Raw genomic sequence first — 17077 nt, 5'->3', positions numbered from 1 at the left:
CCCTCCATTAGCGGAGCCGCGATTCATGGCACAGCGCTTAGTGGTTTGCGAGGAATTCTCGTGCCCGTCTTGTTATGTCTGCTGCCAAGCAGGAGGTAGCCGCCACGTTGTTGATGTTGAGCAAAAGCCTAGCCAAGGAAAGGGTGAAAACGGATTCGGGGGCCTTGGCGTTTCTTGTATCTGGAGCTTGGGTTGCTTGTAAGTTAGTTCGACCAGGGACCGTCACTTCGGACACGTCGGACCCCAACAACAACGTCCTGAAGCGAAACAAATGTGCATACTGATGTCGTTTTGTTTCTTGCTACTGTCATCTAATCTTAGCACTCGAATGCGTTGCGTAGCACATGCGACGGACCCTGAATTTGTCAGAAACAAGCAGAGTGGGAACATCCTGTCGCAAGCTATTCCCAGCGTCGCAAGCAGCACAGACAGGGTGTCACAGGCCAGGCGTTCTCAAACATGCGCGGTGCTCCGAAACATGCTGATAAGAACCAACCCACCGGGCGATATCTAGCGATGAATGTCGGAATATCAATACCACAGTCCACATGTGAAGAGGTTGGGCAGCTAGTTGCGACGCAATTCCAAAAATACGAGCATGTGCGGCCTTTCCAGGTTCTAGGCTTCTAGAAGTATTCTTAGTCTCGCCGGGGAAGGCTTTAGCTGTGAGACATTGGCCGGGGCACCGGGAGGCTCGTCAGCAGCCGTTCGATTGGTGTCAACCAAGGTGCTGTGGCCTCGACTCTCAAGATCGCCCGATTGGACCGAAGGTACAGTGGTATCTGCATAAGTTGCGAGTTTGAGAGATTGGGGACTTTCAACTTCTACTGACAGGCGCTTTGGTGGTGTCATAAAGGAGCCTTGCGGCTCACCGCCGTTTGGGAGCGGCGAATTTGAATGATTCGGACAAAGTTCACGGTGGGATCTTGAGTTTCTCGGTGCGCATCTCCCATGGTATGATGATAGCGGCCGGCGGGCACGGTAGTATTCCAAAAACCCAGGGTAGCACGCCGCGGCAGCTCGCCGGAGCAGAGGCCAGAAGGCTGGAAAGGATCTCGAAACGCTCGGGAGATGCGCCTGCAGATGTTTTGCCTCGTTGCGGTAAGGATTAGGATGCGCGCCGGAGCATAGTCGAGTGGTGGGTGGTGACGGAGGTGGGGTGATGCGAGAATGCACTGGTGCAGACAGGCGCATGGCCGGCCAGGTGTTGTTGAGCTTGCGAAAAGGGCCCGGTTTGGCGAGGATGATGGACCCGTTCTTCTCCGCAAGGAATACTCGGGGTTTGGGGTTCAACGGGGGAGATGTTGTTGGAGAGGTGGGGAAGATGGGGAGACGGGGAAACGAGATTCGGTCGAGAGACACTTTTGTGATTACGGACGGTCGATACGTGGTTGAAGGACTCTCCCACGTTACGGCGAGGGGCGGGCGTCCTTCCAGGTTGAGTTTAGACGAGGGGCGGGCAAGTCGAGGCGAGAGGAGGGACGGTGGCCGGTGAGGTGAGGTGAGTGGTCAGCTGTGGTCGGAGAGGTCGAGTGCCGGGGCAAGTCGCATCAGGCTATCAGCCTCTTGGGCTTCTCTGGAGCAGTCCAGGTATGATTGCTCTGTGCGGTACATTAGCTTGAATGTAGCGACTGGGATGTGGGAGGAGTTTTGGCTGACTGGCGCTCCGTTGGCGGCAAGCAAGTCAGAGGCAATGGCGTGGTTTCTGAGGGTACAAAGTCTTGGCAAACATTGCGATGTCGTGTACTCATGATAAACCGTAGCCCGTGGATGGTTCAGTTGGTGGTGGTGATGCCCAGCAGAGAGGAACCCTAGATGCGACTATGGAGTATCCATACCTTGGCCTTGGGCCATTTGACCCAGCATGACTCGGCATAAGGTGGATTGAAGAACGATCTCAGGCGGATGACTCCAGACTCCAGTCCTTGTTAGACGTGCTAGACGTGCTAGACTGGAGATTTGACATCTGGAGGCCGGGGAAACAGAGATTGGGGAAATTTGCTCGTGGGGAACGGTGATGCAGAGAATGTGAGGGGGCGAATACGGAAGATACCATTGGGCAGAGGTGGTGAAGTTGTGAGAAAATAATTCGGAAGATGGCCGAATATTCGAGGGCCAGGGGAGGGGGAAGTGGAGACGTTGGCGCTACCGGTGTTGCGCCCGACGGAGGGAGCCCCCGGTTGTCCCCGGTCGTGCCTTCCCAAGAACCGTCTTTGTCATTTTCCTCACAAGCGACGGGGGAAGGTACGAGGTATCGAGAAACGGTGGAAGGAAGGAAGTAAGGTAGGGAAGGAGCAAGTGTCAGCTAGTGGCAGAGGCAGTGATAGTAGGGGTGGAACTGCCTTCCGACGGACTATCCAACTAGACGCCCACAAAGGTGACGAGTATCGTGGCCATGCCAGGAATGCGCAAGTAATACGGAGCCAGCAGACCATTTGACAGTTTCGACGGACCATCCTGGGGCCCCGACTTGAGAATCTCTGGGGAATTGAAAGGGTCGCGGGGATGAAGAAGAAAGGACACGCAGTAGTCCGGGTTGGTGGACACTCACACGCACCAATTTACTACCTAGGTATTTGTAGCGTGCCATTTGCTAGGTATTGACGCTTGGGCAACTGGGTTCCAAAGTTGCAACACTTACATGGCCATTGGCGGATAGCAGTGCGCGAATTTCCTCGACTTCCATTGTCACTTGTATTTTTGCCCTCCACCATGGCCCATGATACATTTCTCATTGGCCAAGAGACAACACAGATGAGAGACATTTTCTTCTTTTCAGTAGTAGTCGGCAGTAATACGGATGGTGCTAAATTGTTAGCATCAGGCCACAACGCCCGTTAAGCTTATTTCCCCGTTCCCCCATCATCTTGTACGGTGGGACGGACGCTGGCTGGCTGCTAGTGCATTGGGCGGGCATTGCCCATCACCCATTACCTAGGTACCCATCAGTGCGGGATCGGCTATCTGCTAATCCAATGGGGGATCATCTGGGGGAAATCTGTTCGCGGAGCTGTCAAACGTGTCAGACGTGTTCGTTTGATCTCGCGAACCGCTCTGCTGGAATCGACGAAACGACCTCACTTTACGACAATTTGTGACCTCACCTCATTGATGTTGTTCAGCTGTCGTCGACGTCGTCAAGTGCGGCGACAATTTACTCAACTCCCTCGCAGCGCCGAGCAACTTGGCGTGACGGGATGGCTTGCCGAGGAGGACACAAGCACTTTCTTGGCAGACTCATCGCCCGTTGAATCTTGGCGACTTGGCCGACGTCTGGTCAGCGTGGCCCATCCTTGCCCGTCTGCCTGCCTGCCTGCGTTCCTTTCCCACGCTTGCGATTTGTGGTGTTGGTGTTGGCATTGGCGCTGGCGATTTTGGTGTCGCTTGTTCCCCCCCCCTCTCTCGCAAGTTGCAACCAGGTGGCGGCAGTAGTGCGAGGCATGGAAGAAGCATAATTTGAGAGGAGTACAGTCTCGCGCGAAGAAGGTGCAACTGGAAAATCCGGAGTCGAGCGTGACTTTCCTCAGGTCGAATACCGGCACTTACCTTACGATGTACGTATTTACCTTGGTGGACGGGATGTCTTCTGGCGCTCCTTCTGGAAGGCAGCAACCGATCGACAAAGGAAAGAAGAGGAGTCACGGGACGCCAGTGAAGGCGCGCTTTCCTTGCCTCGCTTTCCCTTAGGTTCAGGTCCCTACTGGATCGGGAAGGAACTCTAAATCATCGTGAAGAGAAGACAAAATGAAGGCAGGCGTGATCGTGACTTGGTGGGTCATGCTGCTCAAGTGCCTCCCATTCGTTTGTCTTGCATTTCCCTCGTTCTTTCCCAAATCCAACATCTCCCGTCATCCAACATCTAATGGAATAGTACGTACTCCTTACCTCTGACCATCTCCAATGTCTGACTCTGACTCTGACTCTGCTGCTCATCTTCCATTCCCTCCGGTCTCCTCTTCTCCCACACACACACACACCTTTTCCCTCCCGCTCCATCGAAGGATTCGGCCGTGATGCAACATTGCTCAATCGCCCCCATCCAACTCTCCACAGACCAAACCCCAACACAGACAGCCAAGACCTCCTGGACGTGTGAGGCGCAAACTTTTTCTGCACTCGCTCCAACCTAACCCTTTTTCGCGGCCCTGACTAAGGTAACTTCTTTTTCGTTCCTTCCTGGCTCCGTTTGGCGTTGGTTCTCACTTCTCACAGTGCACACTATCGCCGCAATCGAATCCCCGTTGCTATTCCTAGCGTTCCAACCTGCTTATTCTTGGCCCTCAACTCCATCCGTTTCTTACACTGCTCCGACAGCGCAATATCACAGCTATCGCTACCACTGCAACGGAGCCATTCAGAATTGTATCGCGACAAAGGCCAGCCATGACTGAGTAATCGAGAGTCGTTTTCCAACGGGTCTACTACGTGCCATTCGTTTCACTGTTTCCTATTCTGGTCTGCTACAGCGCAACCTGCACCATGCTCGAAACCATCGAGTACAGACACTAAGACAAGAGAGATGGAAGCGTGTGACACGTTTTGTGCGACCAAATGGACACCGTCGTCACTTTCTCCTACGCATACCAACCCGAAATGAAATCCATTCATGGAGACAAGAGGGTGTTCGGCCGGCGACTCCCAGTGGATTCGACATGATGCGCGTTAACTTGGATCCCGCCTCATATCGCATCTCACTTTGCCGCACTGGGACATGCCGGGAGACGGACGCTTGACCCATGGACCACGGTTCATCATTACAAACGCCAACCAACCTCTTCCCCATCCAGATCCCTCGCCAGTAGGGAGCTTGCTACCTAGCTGAGAAGCCGGCTGCATGGGGTGATCCATCATGTGCCGGAGTGAAGGCCGTCTCCCGCACGCGTGGAATTCCGTAGTGGGCATAGACCAGACGCAGGCTACGCTTCCTCTCCCTTGCCAACGAACGCCATCGTATGCAATATCCCAACATGGTCCGCGCCCTCGTAATCCTCGTGGTCCCTAGCTTTCCCTAGCTCTCTCTCGGGATCGTACTTCGCCAACCACCATGGGCATGGGCATGGAACAAACACCCTGGTCTCCTCGACCCCCTTGTCTGCCGCCTTTTCTCGTGCTACTCGCAAGTTGCATGGTATCCGTATCGAGGCACGCCGCACGCTCTTCTACTCTCCCCGCTAGAAAGCTCTAGCTGCCATCTAGCAAATCTGGCTCCCATGTACCATACCTCCCTCTGGTCTCCTCACCATGCTCATCCTGTCCTCTTCCCCGACGCCGACCCCGCATCATTGACTCCGACCTCCCCACGCATCCATCAGAAACAGTTCTGGCCTCCATTGGCCAGCCTGCCCACACTAATCATCACGCTTCTCACTGCAGCGTTCCATCATGGGAGATGATCGCTTTCGAAACCATGAGCATGTCGATGCCATCCCGGTCACTCTGGACCTCGATACCGGTGCTCTTTGTTTTTGTCTCTCTCAACTCCTTCGAAACCACCTTATCCACCTGCTCCATGTTGGTGAACTCTTGGCACCGACGCGATGGACGCTCTGATGATTCGCCAACCTGAATGGCTATCGATGGCTTGCCCAACTATATGAAGAAGCTTTGTGTCCCCCTCTTCATCCCATTCTGTTGAACTCAACCAGTCGTGCCTCATCCTCTCATCTCTTCTTCCTCCTTTACCTCTCTCTTGATCACCGACATCATCTTCAACCACCTCAGTCCCTCATACACTTGACCGTGTCTTAGAGAGACAACAAACGCAGACAGACATCCACCATGTCGACGTCGACTGCGCAGCCCGCCGACCCCGTCGCCAAGGGCGTGCTGGCCACGGCCAAGCAGTCCTTGAAGGACCTCTTCATCTGGAGACAGCGTACCGTTGTTGTTAGCCCAACTGGCGAGACGCACACAGAATGGCAAGATCCCGACCCAATCAAGAATCCCATTAGCCTCATGGCCCAGCTCAGCCCTCGCGACTGGCTCTTCTTCCTCTGCGGTTTCTGCGCCTGGACCGCCGATGCTTTTGACTTCCACGCCTTGTCTATCCAGACCACTAAGCTGGCCAAGTACTACGACCGCTCAAAGACGGATATCACCACTGCCATCACCCTGACTCTGCTTCTCCGTTCCGTCGGCGCCGCCTTCTTCGGTCTGGCCGGTGACAAGTATGGTCGCAAGTGGCCCATGGTTCTCAACATGATCATCCTTGGTCTTTTGCAGATTGCCACCATTTACAGCAAGACTTTCCAGCAATTCTTGGCTGTGCGCAGTTTGTTCGGTCTCTTCATGGGAGGTGTCTACGGCAACGCCATTGCCATGGCTCTTGAGCACTGCCCGTATGTCAATCAATCTTCTGCCTTTCGTCACTAGCTCGCTAACAGATTCCCAGCTCCAACGCTCGTGGTTTGATGTCCGGTATTCTCCAACAGGGCTACTCATTCGGCTACGTCCTCGCCGCTTGCGCCAATCTCGGTGTCGGTGGTGGCACCGAGACCTGGAAGACGGTCTTCTGGATCGCTGCCGGTATCTCCATCGCCGTCGGTCTTGTCCGCATTGCTTTCCCCGAGTCCCAGCAGTTCCTCGAGGCCAAGGCCCACGGAAAGAAGTCGGCCTCACCCGGCGCCTTCTGGCGCGAGACCAAGAAGATGCTGGCCCAGGAGTGGAAAATGTGTGTCTACTGCATCATCCTCATGACCTGGTTCAACTACTACTCCCACACCTCGCAAGACTCGTACACGACCTTCATGATTGCTCAGAAGGAGATGGACAACGCTGGTGCTTCCCGCGCCTCCATTCTCATGAAGGCTGGCGCTTGCGTTGGTGGCACCATCATCGGCTACCTGTCCCAGTTCGTCGGTCGTCGCCGTGCCATTATCGTCTCTGCTCTCATCTCTGCCTGCCTCATCCCCGCCTGGATCCTTCCACAGGGCGAGCGCAGCCTGAGTGCTAGCGGTTTCTTCATGCAGTTCTTCGTCCAGGGTGCCTGGGGTGTCATTCCCATCCACCTCAACGAGCTTTCGCCCCCGGCCTTCCGCTCCTCTTTCCCAGGTATCACCTACCAGCTGGGTAACATGATTTCGTCCCCGTCTGCACAAATTGTCAACGCCATCTCCGAGCAGACCTTTGTCAGAGCCCCCTCAGGCCACAGCGTCGAGGCCTACGGACCTGTCATGGGTATCGCCACGGCCATCATCGCCATGGGCATTGTCGTCACCACCATGTTCGGACCCGAGCGTCGCGGCCGCAGCTTCGAGCACGCCGTCGCCGGTGTGCAAGGCGAGGCCGTCGAGACCAAGGAGATTGACGACCACGACGAGGAGAAGGGTAGCATCAGGGCCTCCAACGTCGAGGACACCCGCAAGGAGTAAGATCGGTCGCTGCCGGGCTCAGCGATAGACGTACAACACTTTTGAGAAGTACAACTGGAATGATTTGGAATTACGGTACACAGGTACAGCAAGGAGGCCGGGCATAGGCCTCCAATGGCTGTGATGCCATACACAATACCCCATGGGAAGCGCCACGGCGCGAATGAATGAATATAAAGATTGATACCATTTTCAAAAAAAAAAAAAGTCCCCCTGTCTTACCGCACTCGCCCGTGACGATCAGCACATGTGTGCGACATGTTGTTTCAAATCACGACATTTCTTCGCTCATGTGGACAAGCTTTCCGCCAAGCCGCTGGCTGAGTATCGGCGTCGCTGGGCGTTGAAGCTTGCGAGTGCTTGTCTCTGTTTGGTTTTCTTTTGCATTTCATGGGAAAATTAGTCATCGATGGTGCTAGACCCGATGGAGGGCGGAACCGGTCCAGACTAGTGCCCGGGACCCACTTATCCCGCTCCATCTTCCATTGCCGCGTGAGCAGTAACCGGCGGTCGGCTACTTGCCTTCTCAAGAAGTCAGATTGACAGTCGGCGTCTTGAGACGGCGATGGTCACTCTCGATTTGCTCAGGGAAGCCTCAACAATGATTTCTTTGGCTTGGCTGGGTTTTCTTTAGGTTGTGCAGCTGTTCTGGCTGGGTCTACTGCCTGAGCCCATACTCCCTTAGGTTCGGGGCTAGGGTGCTTCACAGCGAAGACGCTTGCAACCCTAGCAAACGGTTGTAATTCTCACGTCAAGGCAAGGTTTTTCGCCGTTGGAATTAAGAGATTATACAGAGCCCTTGATCCGAAGGTTTATCAAATCACTACAGCCAGACGTATATCACTACCTTGTATTCTCTCAATTGTACGGCCAACCCCCCGGGATGGATCATGTATGAGATTTTTCCCGCGTTGCAATCTCACATCTCTCCCTTTCCCCGACATCTCCAGACTCCACGTTTTCTAGGTATGTGCAATGCAGGGTTTTTTGGTCAGGCGGCCAGGCCTTCTCCATCTGGGGTTCGTCCAGTCTGTGCGGTGAGACATTTGCGATCAGCGATACCGCGATGTTGGAAGCAGTCTCGTACGATGTGCAGTGGGCGCGAAACGTCGCGATGGGGCCGGTTCGTGTGCTCACCGTTCCGTGGGTTGGTTCATTGGGGCACCGTTTTATTGGCGTCCGTTGTGGAGGCCCTGGATGTTGCTCGCTTTAGTGTGTCCTCCGTACAGGTTTATACCCACCCGCTCCAGATTTCTCCAAGAGTTTTTTCAATGGGGGCACCCCGCTCATGTTCTTTTCCCCTCATTTACCCTGTTGCGCAGAGATGTTTTGTTCGGACTCGCTCCAGCTTAGGCGCTGAGATTTCACATGGTTCCAGACCCAGCTACTCCGTAGAGTGTATACTAAGTCAAAACCGTCAATGTCAGGGTTGAGATAGAGGGTCTAGTGGATCTGGGGGGGAAGGACGCGTGCGCGGTGCGCGGAGAGAACACCGGTTCCTTCTTTGAGCTGAGCCCAAGGATGTGGGCGTGGGGTAGGGGAATACTTCCTGTTAGTGAAGTGTTCATGTACGAAGTTGGCAAGGTTGGAAGAGATTTTGATCTGACTCCATCGCGAACCCGAGGACTTGGCAACCTTTCCACTTTTCTCTTCTTCCCTTTCTTTCTTTTCTGGGATCTAAATTTCTTGATGTGAGGTATCCTCCTCGGATGTTGTCCGTTCCGCCCAGGCCCTAATACCACAACACGACCCGGGTCTTATGTATACCTGCGGCGCAAAAAACCCCAGTCCCTTTTCGGGATTTATTTACTTATACAGGTTCGGTTTCGACATCCTTCCCGCTGTCCGGGGTCCTCGGCTGCGCTGCACCGGTGGGTGGATGGCGGGTTTTGGGATGCGCTTGAGATATGTGGAATGAGGTAGCCGGCGGTGGTCTGATTCCGGGTTCCGGACGAGCGGGATGGAATGGCTTTGTCTTTGAGCAATCTTTTGCCTTAATGTCAAAACGTTACTTTGCGATGATGTCGATTGTTCAAAGAATATTGGCGAAGCGCAAGGCGTGACGCTGCCGGATCTGCTCCCAGAGGCCCTCCTAACAATACCTTTGTCTCTGAGGCCAACGAGCTGCTGTGAATATGGTATCTAAGTTCTCGCTGGACTGAGAAGCCGTTACTAAATACAAGCCGACTTCCGTAAGAAATATCATCTTCCGCACGTAATGATATCACCGAAAATGAAAGACTACGACTGACAACCCCAGAGTCAGAGCCATTCTGCATATAGGTACTACTTGGGAGGGACGAGATAATCCGGCAAGACGTATAAAATGGTAATCTGAATTCAGCCCGTTCAACTGAGGACTCGCCCACGAGCGAAGACAGCCCCGATGAGGTCAGATGAAGAGATTATCGAGACCACTCTGGTCGAGTGTTGGCGTTAACCCTTACCTTGGCGTACCCTAGCCGTATCATTTCGTCTCGAGCTTTTAAAGCTCGGCTTGGACGAATTCCAGTCCAGCGCCAGCAAGGTCTGCATACGCCGTATACTGAGCGAATGGCAAACCCGTTGGCCTCGGGGCCTGAGCGGCCAAGTAGTAACAGAACCGCGAAACGTAGGATGCAAGATTGGAGACCTCGCCCGCAACAGCCGCTCCTCGTTCCAGGTCCATCTCTCCATCGGCGACGACATCACGAGCAATTTCAAAGAGATGGTCTAATGAAATGATCGCCGCCGGTGCGGCGAGAACAGCATCGACCATTGCTCCTGTGGTGCGAAGATCATCCGCGGGACCCGCGACGACTAGGGGTTGGAATCTCGTGTTGGCAAGTTGGTCCTGCACAAGTTCATTGAAGACGATAAGGGCACCAACTCTTATGGATGTAATCATTATTGAAAGCCCATGTATTGCCGCATCCTCGATCGGGGCATTCTCCACGGCTAGGTCGGCTATCATGGCAGAACCTTCATCGAGGACGAGGAGAACCGTCGAAAATTTGCTGTAAGGGTTGCCTGCTGCCGGAAGCAAGACCTCACAGTAGTCGACGTACGCTGCCATTAATTTGGTCGTGCTGCCTATGATGTGGCCCAGATGATAGATCTCCTGGCCGAAGGTTCGGCCGGCTGGCTTGTTGGATCTGGTTGATGTAGGCGACGTAGGTGCTGTGCTGGTCGATGTGACAGATGCAGCCGATGAGATTGAAGTCACCGAGGTATCGCTTCGGTGAGAGTTGGGTTGTTGTTCTTGGCGGGCCATGAACGTGTTCGACGATTCGGAAACAGCTCCAGCCGTACCCATGTGACTTTTCTCCTGTCCTTCAAACGATTGAGCCCGCGACCTGGATTGCTTTGAGCCAAGACAAGTTTGCAAAGCCTCCCAGTTGTCAGCGGCAAGGAATGCTTGGACTTCCGCCTCATGAGCGGCGAACGGAGCCTCTTGATTGGCGATCTTGTAGATCACCGTGTAGGACATGGCGGGAATCCAGCATACCAGATCGAGGTAGGACACATCTGGTATTCCAATGTCCTTTAGGATGTCAGAGATGACGGGGATGTGAATCTTTGTATCCAGAAGACCGATCGCACTGTCAGCGAGGTCGATGAGAACCGTGAGCAAGGCGTCGACGACGACCTGGACAGTGGACAGCATGGTGACGCCTACGATCCGGACGAGCTCTTTCAGCACCGCTTCAACCGTCATAGACGAGAATCCCTCGGCCAAGCTTTTGAGTTGAGCATATGCATCCGAGAGAGTCTGGCCCTCTTTCTCAAGCACGTCAAGAAGATCGTTGATGGCCTGATGCGACGCATCCCGTGCCATTTTGGGCGTCGTCCCCACGATTGTTAGATTCGCGCCATGGTTCTTGTAGTGAGTCATCATCATCTGAGATCCCGAGGTGTGGCCCTTTGCAGGATTCGAGGCGCTTGCTCCTGTCGGTTGTGAGGCCTTGCTGCCGAGCGTCTTTGAACAGTCCGGGATACCCGCCCAGTTCTTGACTTTCTCCTCGGCGTTGGCCATCTGCACATCAAACATGGACTTGGTTGTCTGGATAGAGTCTACCTGGCTGCTCAGCCACTGCCTCGTCATGTTGCAAAGGACCTTCTTGGTCCGTTCGATGTCATCCCAATCATAGAGAAACTCGACGAAGGACATGACCTTCTTGACGCCAGTCTTGATGGCGTTGAACACCCACTCCACCGCCCCGACAATGGCTTCAACCGAGGTCAGTGCGGTGCGATATACCTTGCCGGAGATGGTGGCGACAAAGTGCCATGCCTCACTTGCGCCATCCTTGATGATGTCGACGACATGTTCAACGTCGGACTTTAGCCAGCGGAAGAGGTCGCCGGCCGCAATGGCTACATTGTGGGCTAGGCTGTCGACCGAAGATGAGGACGTATATAGGGTGTGTGGAATTACGCTCATGCAAGATGTTGGGGTGACTGTCGACTCGACGAGCCCGTAAGTTGTACCGAGTCTGCTGAGGCTGTTCGCGACGTTGGCCACATCACTTGACGACACAGACCCATCTACAAGAGCCGTCCATGGAGTTGGGCCCCTGATGCCGCCAGCGAACGTCTTGGTTGGTACTTTGGCGCCTCGGAGGGCTTCCTCGCTACTGAGCGCTGCTACCGTCTGGAACGACTTCTCCATAGGATTTATGGTAATCCCAGCCCCTCCATTGTCGCAAATCACTGTCATGACAGTGCCGTTAATGCTGTTCTGCAGGGCCTCAACGACGGTCAAGCTCCCGGTTGCATCCGTGAACACCGGGACATGTGCCGGCCCAAGGACGTAGTAGAGCCCGTTTATGTACACGGGCGTGCGAGAACTGGTAGAAAGCAATACTTTGACGCCAGGAGCTGGGAGCTCGTGTTCATCGAGGACTTGGATCGTAGTCGTGTACGACTTGAACTCCAGCGGCTTAGCCTTAGGCTCCGTGGCCTTGAGCTTGATCTCATCTGCAACCCACAACTTTGCGTCGTTACCGGTAGTCTGCGTCAACCTCTCGAGTTTGCCGGAGCCGGATGTGAAAATGGCCCGGCCGCCGTCGCTACGGTTGAGGTACGGCGTCATGTGCTCTACGCCAAACACGATTGGCACAGGGACGCTCCACGCCCCCTGGTTGCCGAGCTGGCTGGACGGGCACGAGAGGTAGTACACCTCGTTGCTGGCATTCTTGCCCCAGATTGTCGTCACACCCCCGCGCGTCATGGCTGCGAGCTCTTTGGTGCCCGAAAGGACGTTGCTGCTGAGCAATTGTGTAGCCACTGACCCGTCAGTCTGGCGTTCGGCTGGGAAATAGAAGAGAGTCGAGTTGCTGACGGCGAACAAGTCCGTCGTCCCGTCCGGAGACGCGAGAGAGCCGGGTCTGCGAGCGGCAGCGATGGCAGAAGCCTGCGTCTCTGTCGGCAACTCGAGGCGGCACGGCAACGGAGGTCCGTCACCGAAGGCGTTTTCAATAGGCACGTAGACAAGCTGGGCCGAGTCGCCGGCGGTTCCCAGGGTGTACACCCCGTCAACAAACCCGTAGGCCACTCTGCCCACGCAACTCTGATAGTAGCCCTTCTGAATGTCGACCGGAAGACCATGCAAGGTCCAGGATCTACCGGACGTCTTATGAGGGTTGATGTAGTAGCGAGCAATGTCCTTGTCTGCCTTGTTTGACGAGCGGTCGACGTCGACAATGATGTGCTGCCGGCTTCCCTGAGGCTCAGCGAACATGACGCGGACAATGTTGATAGACTCCGAGCCAGCATGGCCTTCTGCATCAAAGTCGATTGTAGACCACTGAGGCTTCGCCGTCCAGGATGTGTCGGAACTGGAGTTGCCGAGAGAGAGCAAGAGCTTGTCCGAACCCCCCTCAGATACCACTAGAACCATCCCAATGGTGCCGTCTGTGACGCTCTGTCCCACATCAAAAGTGCGTACTGATGTGGAAGCAGACGAGAGGGGCGAGAGAGGCATGCGGACCCAGCCGGTCTCGGTGGCGCGGCTCTGCTCCATGATCACATTGAAGACGTTGTCCGTGCTCAGTGAGAAGAGTAGGGAGTGGCCGTCGTCAGTTTGGAGAGCTTCGAACTTGGCTGTAGGAGCCACGATCTCTCCCTGAATGTAGTTCTGAATGAGATCGGTCGTGTGGGCCATGGAGTATGCTGGTGGACCGGTGGCTTCAGGAAGCTTCCGTGCGGGTCTCGTCGGAAGATTGTCCGACGAAGGGTCGGTAACTGGGGCGTCTGCCCGAGGCGGCGGCTGGAAGGGCTTGGTTGGCGCCGCGTAGGTGATGTCGCAGATCAAGTCTTGGTGGTTGGAAAATCTGGCTGATGTATACGTGAACACCTTGCCACCGGGGAACACGAAGTTGTGAGGCGTAGCAAACTTGACACTCCCCAGCTCCAGGCTCACTAGATCTGTAACCTCGGTCTTGATCTGGTTGAAGTGGTCGGTGATGCCTGCGTATAAGTTTCCCCAATAGTTTGGCTCGGGGGACTGCGGATTGTCTTGTTTCTGAAACTTATTCTTGTCACGTTTGATATTCAACTGGCCAGTCTGGTCCACTGACAAGTCATAGGTGTCGGTGATGGTGACGTCGTATACATTCAGTGGTGACTGTGTGAAACCCTGGCACATCAATGAGACAACGACCCACAATCGCTGGCCGATGGTAATGATACTCCCATTGACCTTTACCTCACAGTAGTAGTGAGGGACGACTTCGATGCTGTCGTAGAATCGACCCAACACCTCTGACTTCTCGCATTTTGTATTGGAATAGCCCTCGGCCGACCAAGTAATGTCAATAATCCATTCACCGTCATCATGGCTTCGCACATTCCTGGTTTGTGGCCATTGATCAGAAAAAAACTGTATCACTGGGTTCCAGTTGCCCAGATAGTCGATAAATTTGATGTCAACTTTGGAGGTAAGGCAAGACTTCCGAGCAGATGGCAGGATGATGTTCATCAACTGCTCGGCGAATACCCTTCGCTTAATGGCAATGACACCACTTTCGCTCTTCACATCCCAGGGCTGGACCCAGTTCCAGTAAGGATCCGAGGCTTTTGGAGCTCCGTGACAGTTCGTCATGCAGAGATGGTTGAGTGTCGCTGCGGCAGCCTGTTCGGGGGTCGGATTGTTGACGACACAAGCATTGGAGTCCTTGTACCGACTGATGCCCACTTCAACCGAAGTCACTTGGAGTGTGGAAGGATCCGGATGGTCTTCAGCAACGGCGGCAACTGCAAGTATCGGTTGTCCGTAGCTCTTGGCTGCTTTGCTGTAGAGGTCGACGAAGTTCTTCTGCAGGATTTCTAGGACGGGTGAACCGGCTGAAATCCCCACGAAATTGGGTGTGCTTTGATCGGCAGCAGTTTCCAGATCCATAAGAGTTTGTTGAAGGCTGTAAGACCTGCTGGGGGGAAGATAGTTGAATTGAGACTTGAGGTTTCCCTTGAGCTCTGGGCGGTGATTAAAGTAGGGTGTCTCGAGGCCCCAGTCAAGGCTCTTATTGAGGATGTTGACGTCCGTCTCGATATACCACGGCGATCCAGAGGGCTGGTTCCAGACGTTCCAACGTCCATTTGCGGATGATCCTTCGCTAGTCGTATTCTGAATAACCTGGAACTCGGAGCAAAACATTCGGAAGAGAGACTTGCCGTCACTCTTGCCGAGCTCCAGGACTGGAGGAAGCTCCTTGGGCATTACGCCTGGGGGCACACCAATGCGAATCTGCACGCCAGCGACGAAGTTGTTTCGAGTGAGCTCTTCAATTCGAGGGTCATTCGGCGATGCACCATCTAGGATCTCAAACGGGTTGACCCCGTCTGTCCTCTTCAACAGTTCATCGAGACTGATCTGGGTTGTGGCGTTTCCGTTATTCGAGTCCTGTGGCGGCTATGTAAGCAGTTGGTCGATAATATTGATCTCCCACCTGACATTTTGCCATAATTTTTCATCTGGGAATACTTACTGAGATAAAGCAAATATAGTTAGCCGGCTGGTTACTTTCCCAGAGATATTCCAATAAGCCAGAGTTGATGCTGGCTTGAGTTGTGGTGACCACGAAATCATATCCGTATCTGAGGTCTGTAAGGTTGGAGTTGCTGGCGTCCATTGCTAAGAGCTTGAATAAGCGAATATGGTATTGCAAAATAGTTGATCTGATTAAGAGATGGCATAGAAGTCCTTCGTATTATTTGCTCACGACATGCACGGAAACTCGTCTTATTATACGCCATTATAATCACCTTACTTATGTGGGACTGTCTTTCACGAACACCCGTCAAGCTCTCATGCCCTGCTTATCACCATGTATGCGGTCGCCACCGCTTAGATACCCGATTCTCTGTCCATAACTCGGCTGGAAACAGCCTCTTGCACCGATTTGGCTTGGATACTCGCTCATCCCTACTAGCGAGTTCAGCTGTAGTAGCCACAAACTTAAATCAAGTTCATACCTCGCCACCGACGGCTTGCCTACGACTCCAAGATCGCAAATTCAGTGCCAATATTTAAAAGTTTATCGGGTGAAAACTCTTCTTCTTCTGAGCGAGTAGTTGATATGTCGTAGTTTTCGCTTCAACACCACTGGATTTTTCAAAAAGCACTTTGATCCCCACTAATTTGTGTATTGTGTCTTCGACCGATGAGTCGCGACCTGCAACAAAAGCCATGGTGGCAGGTAAGTCTATGCAAGTCTTTACCTTCTCTCAACTAAATGCAGATACCTAAACTCACACTGAGAATCGTGATATGATTCACTTCACATGATAAGACGCCCGTTTTGCCACAGCAGATTCTCAGGGGGCTTTTCCCATATTCCAAGCACATTTTAGACACTTTGAGGCGTCAGATGATCCAAGGCTAGCCGCCAAAGCCTAGGGCATAGGTATGCACGTATGCTAAGGTTATCTTGGAGCTGAAGGGATTGCCAAGACCGATCATTCATTAGGGCAGCCATGTCTCGTAGGTGGCAGAATATCAAGACAGCACGGCGTTCTTGCCCACGTCCCAAGCTGCATAACCCCGCTGCAAATGACATACGGTGAGGCCTTCTCGGTCGCCGCCACATATCCGTAGTGTACGTTAGACAGCTTGTCATCATTGTCGGATCTGCGTATTTCTGAGACAGAAGGAGATCTTAATAACGCATGCATACCATCGAGAGGAGGCGAGAGAAATGAGCCGGCCCCATTCCCAGACATGGAATAGAAAGTTACTTCATGTTCCACAGAACCCAGAATCACGGGAAACATTGTTGCCTCGCGGAACCAGCCGTGAAACGAATCTATCACCCCGCAATGGCGGCTGTTCTAGACTTAGTCTACAACTCAAACGTGAAGACTTTGGCTGAGGATTTGGGAGCGCCTTGCGCCACTGATCGACAAGCGCGCCTCGAGAAATCCTCAGCGCCCGTCCAGGCGACTGAAATGTCTCACCCGCATTTAGCAGCTGCTCGACTAGTTCAAACCCCTTTCAATTTGCAAAAACAAGGGCACAGAATGGAATCCATCTCTATTGACTTTGTCGTCCCTAGCCAACGTTCTCAAGTTCTCATTGCCGAAGACGTATTCCTGTACGCATCCGCTTGGTGTCATCGTGGATTATTCCCCAAGAGAGCCATGAGAGAGCCACCTCAATTTATTGATAAACCATGCAGTTCCGATATCGATGAAACGTCCGTTATATCAACTCAATCTGTTGAGTCCCG

At 53.6% G+C, this 17077-nt stretch overlaps 5 protein-coding genes across 5 annotated transcripts; 1 reads left to right on the top strand and 4 right to left on the bottom strand.

The window, feature by feature from the left end:
- Positions 1 to 203: 203 nt before the first annotated feature.
- CPAR01_09516 (uncharacterized protein) lies at positions 204 to 311 on the bottom strand (the record flags this gene model as incomplete). The annotated part of the gene is made up of 1 exon (XM_060493781.1): positions 204 to 311. One exon carries the CDS (start codon positions 309 to 311, stop codon positions 204 to 206), a length of 108 nt encoding a protein of 35 aa, XP_060347911.1.
- A 4499-nt stretch (positions 312 to 4810) lies between these two features.
- CPAR01_09515 (uncharacterized protein) lies at positions 4811 to 4969 on the bottom strand (the record flags this gene model as incomplete). Its single annotated transcript, XM_060493780.1, has 1 exon — positions 4811 to 4969. One exon carries the CDS (start codon positions 4967 to 4969, stop codon positions 4811 to 4813), a length of 159 nt encoding a protein of 52 aa, XP_060347910.1.
- Positions 4970 to 5382: 413 nt separating this feature from the next.
- On the top strand, positions 5383 to 7370 carry CPAR01_09514 (major facilitator superfamily transporter; the record flags this gene model as incomplete). Its single annotated transcript, XM_060493779.1, has 3 exons — positions 5383 to 5511; positions 5749 to 6338; positions 6392 to 7370. The coding sequence occupies 3 exons, from the start codon at positions 5383 to 5385 to the stop codon at positions 7368 to 7370; spliced, it is 1698 nt and encodes a 565-aa protein (XP_060347909.1).
- Positions 7371 to 9855: 2485 nt separating this feature from the next.
- CPAR01_09513 (uncharacterized protein) lies at positions 9856 to 15481 on the bottom strand (the record flags this gene model as incomplete). The annotated part of the gene is made up of 2 exons (XM_060493778.1): positions 9856 to 15252; positions 15338 to 15481. The coding sequence occupies 2 exons, from the start codon at positions 15479 to 15481 to the stop codon at positions 9856 to 9858; spliced, it is 5541 nt and encodes a 1846-aa protein (XP_060347908.1).
- Positions 15482 to 15878: 397 nt separating this feature from the next.
- On the bottom strand, positions 15879 to 16622 carry CPAR01_09512 (uncharacterized protein; the record flags this gene model as incomplete). The annotated part of the gene is made up of 2 exons (XM_060493777.1): positions 15879 to 16054; positions 16526 to 16622. The coding sequence occupies 2 exons, from the start codon at positions 16620 to 16622 to the stop codon at positions 15879 to 15881; spliced, it is 273 nt and encodes a 90-aa protein (XP_060347907.1).
- Between the last annotated feature and the right edge of the window lie 455 nt (positions 16623 to 17077).

The sequence above is a fragment of the Colletotrichum paranaense genome, assembly GCF_030867605.1.
Source record: "Colletotrichum paranaense strain IMI 384185 chromosome Unknown Scaffold_7.1, whole genome shotgun sequence".
Classification (NCBI taxonomy): domain Eukaryota; kingdom Fungi; phylum Ascomycota; class Sordariomycetes; order Glomerellales; family Glomerellaceae; genus Colletotrichum; species Colletotrichum paranaense.
Note: the sequence above shows the minus strand (reverse complement) of the source record. Positions and strands in the feature narration are given on the sequence as shown.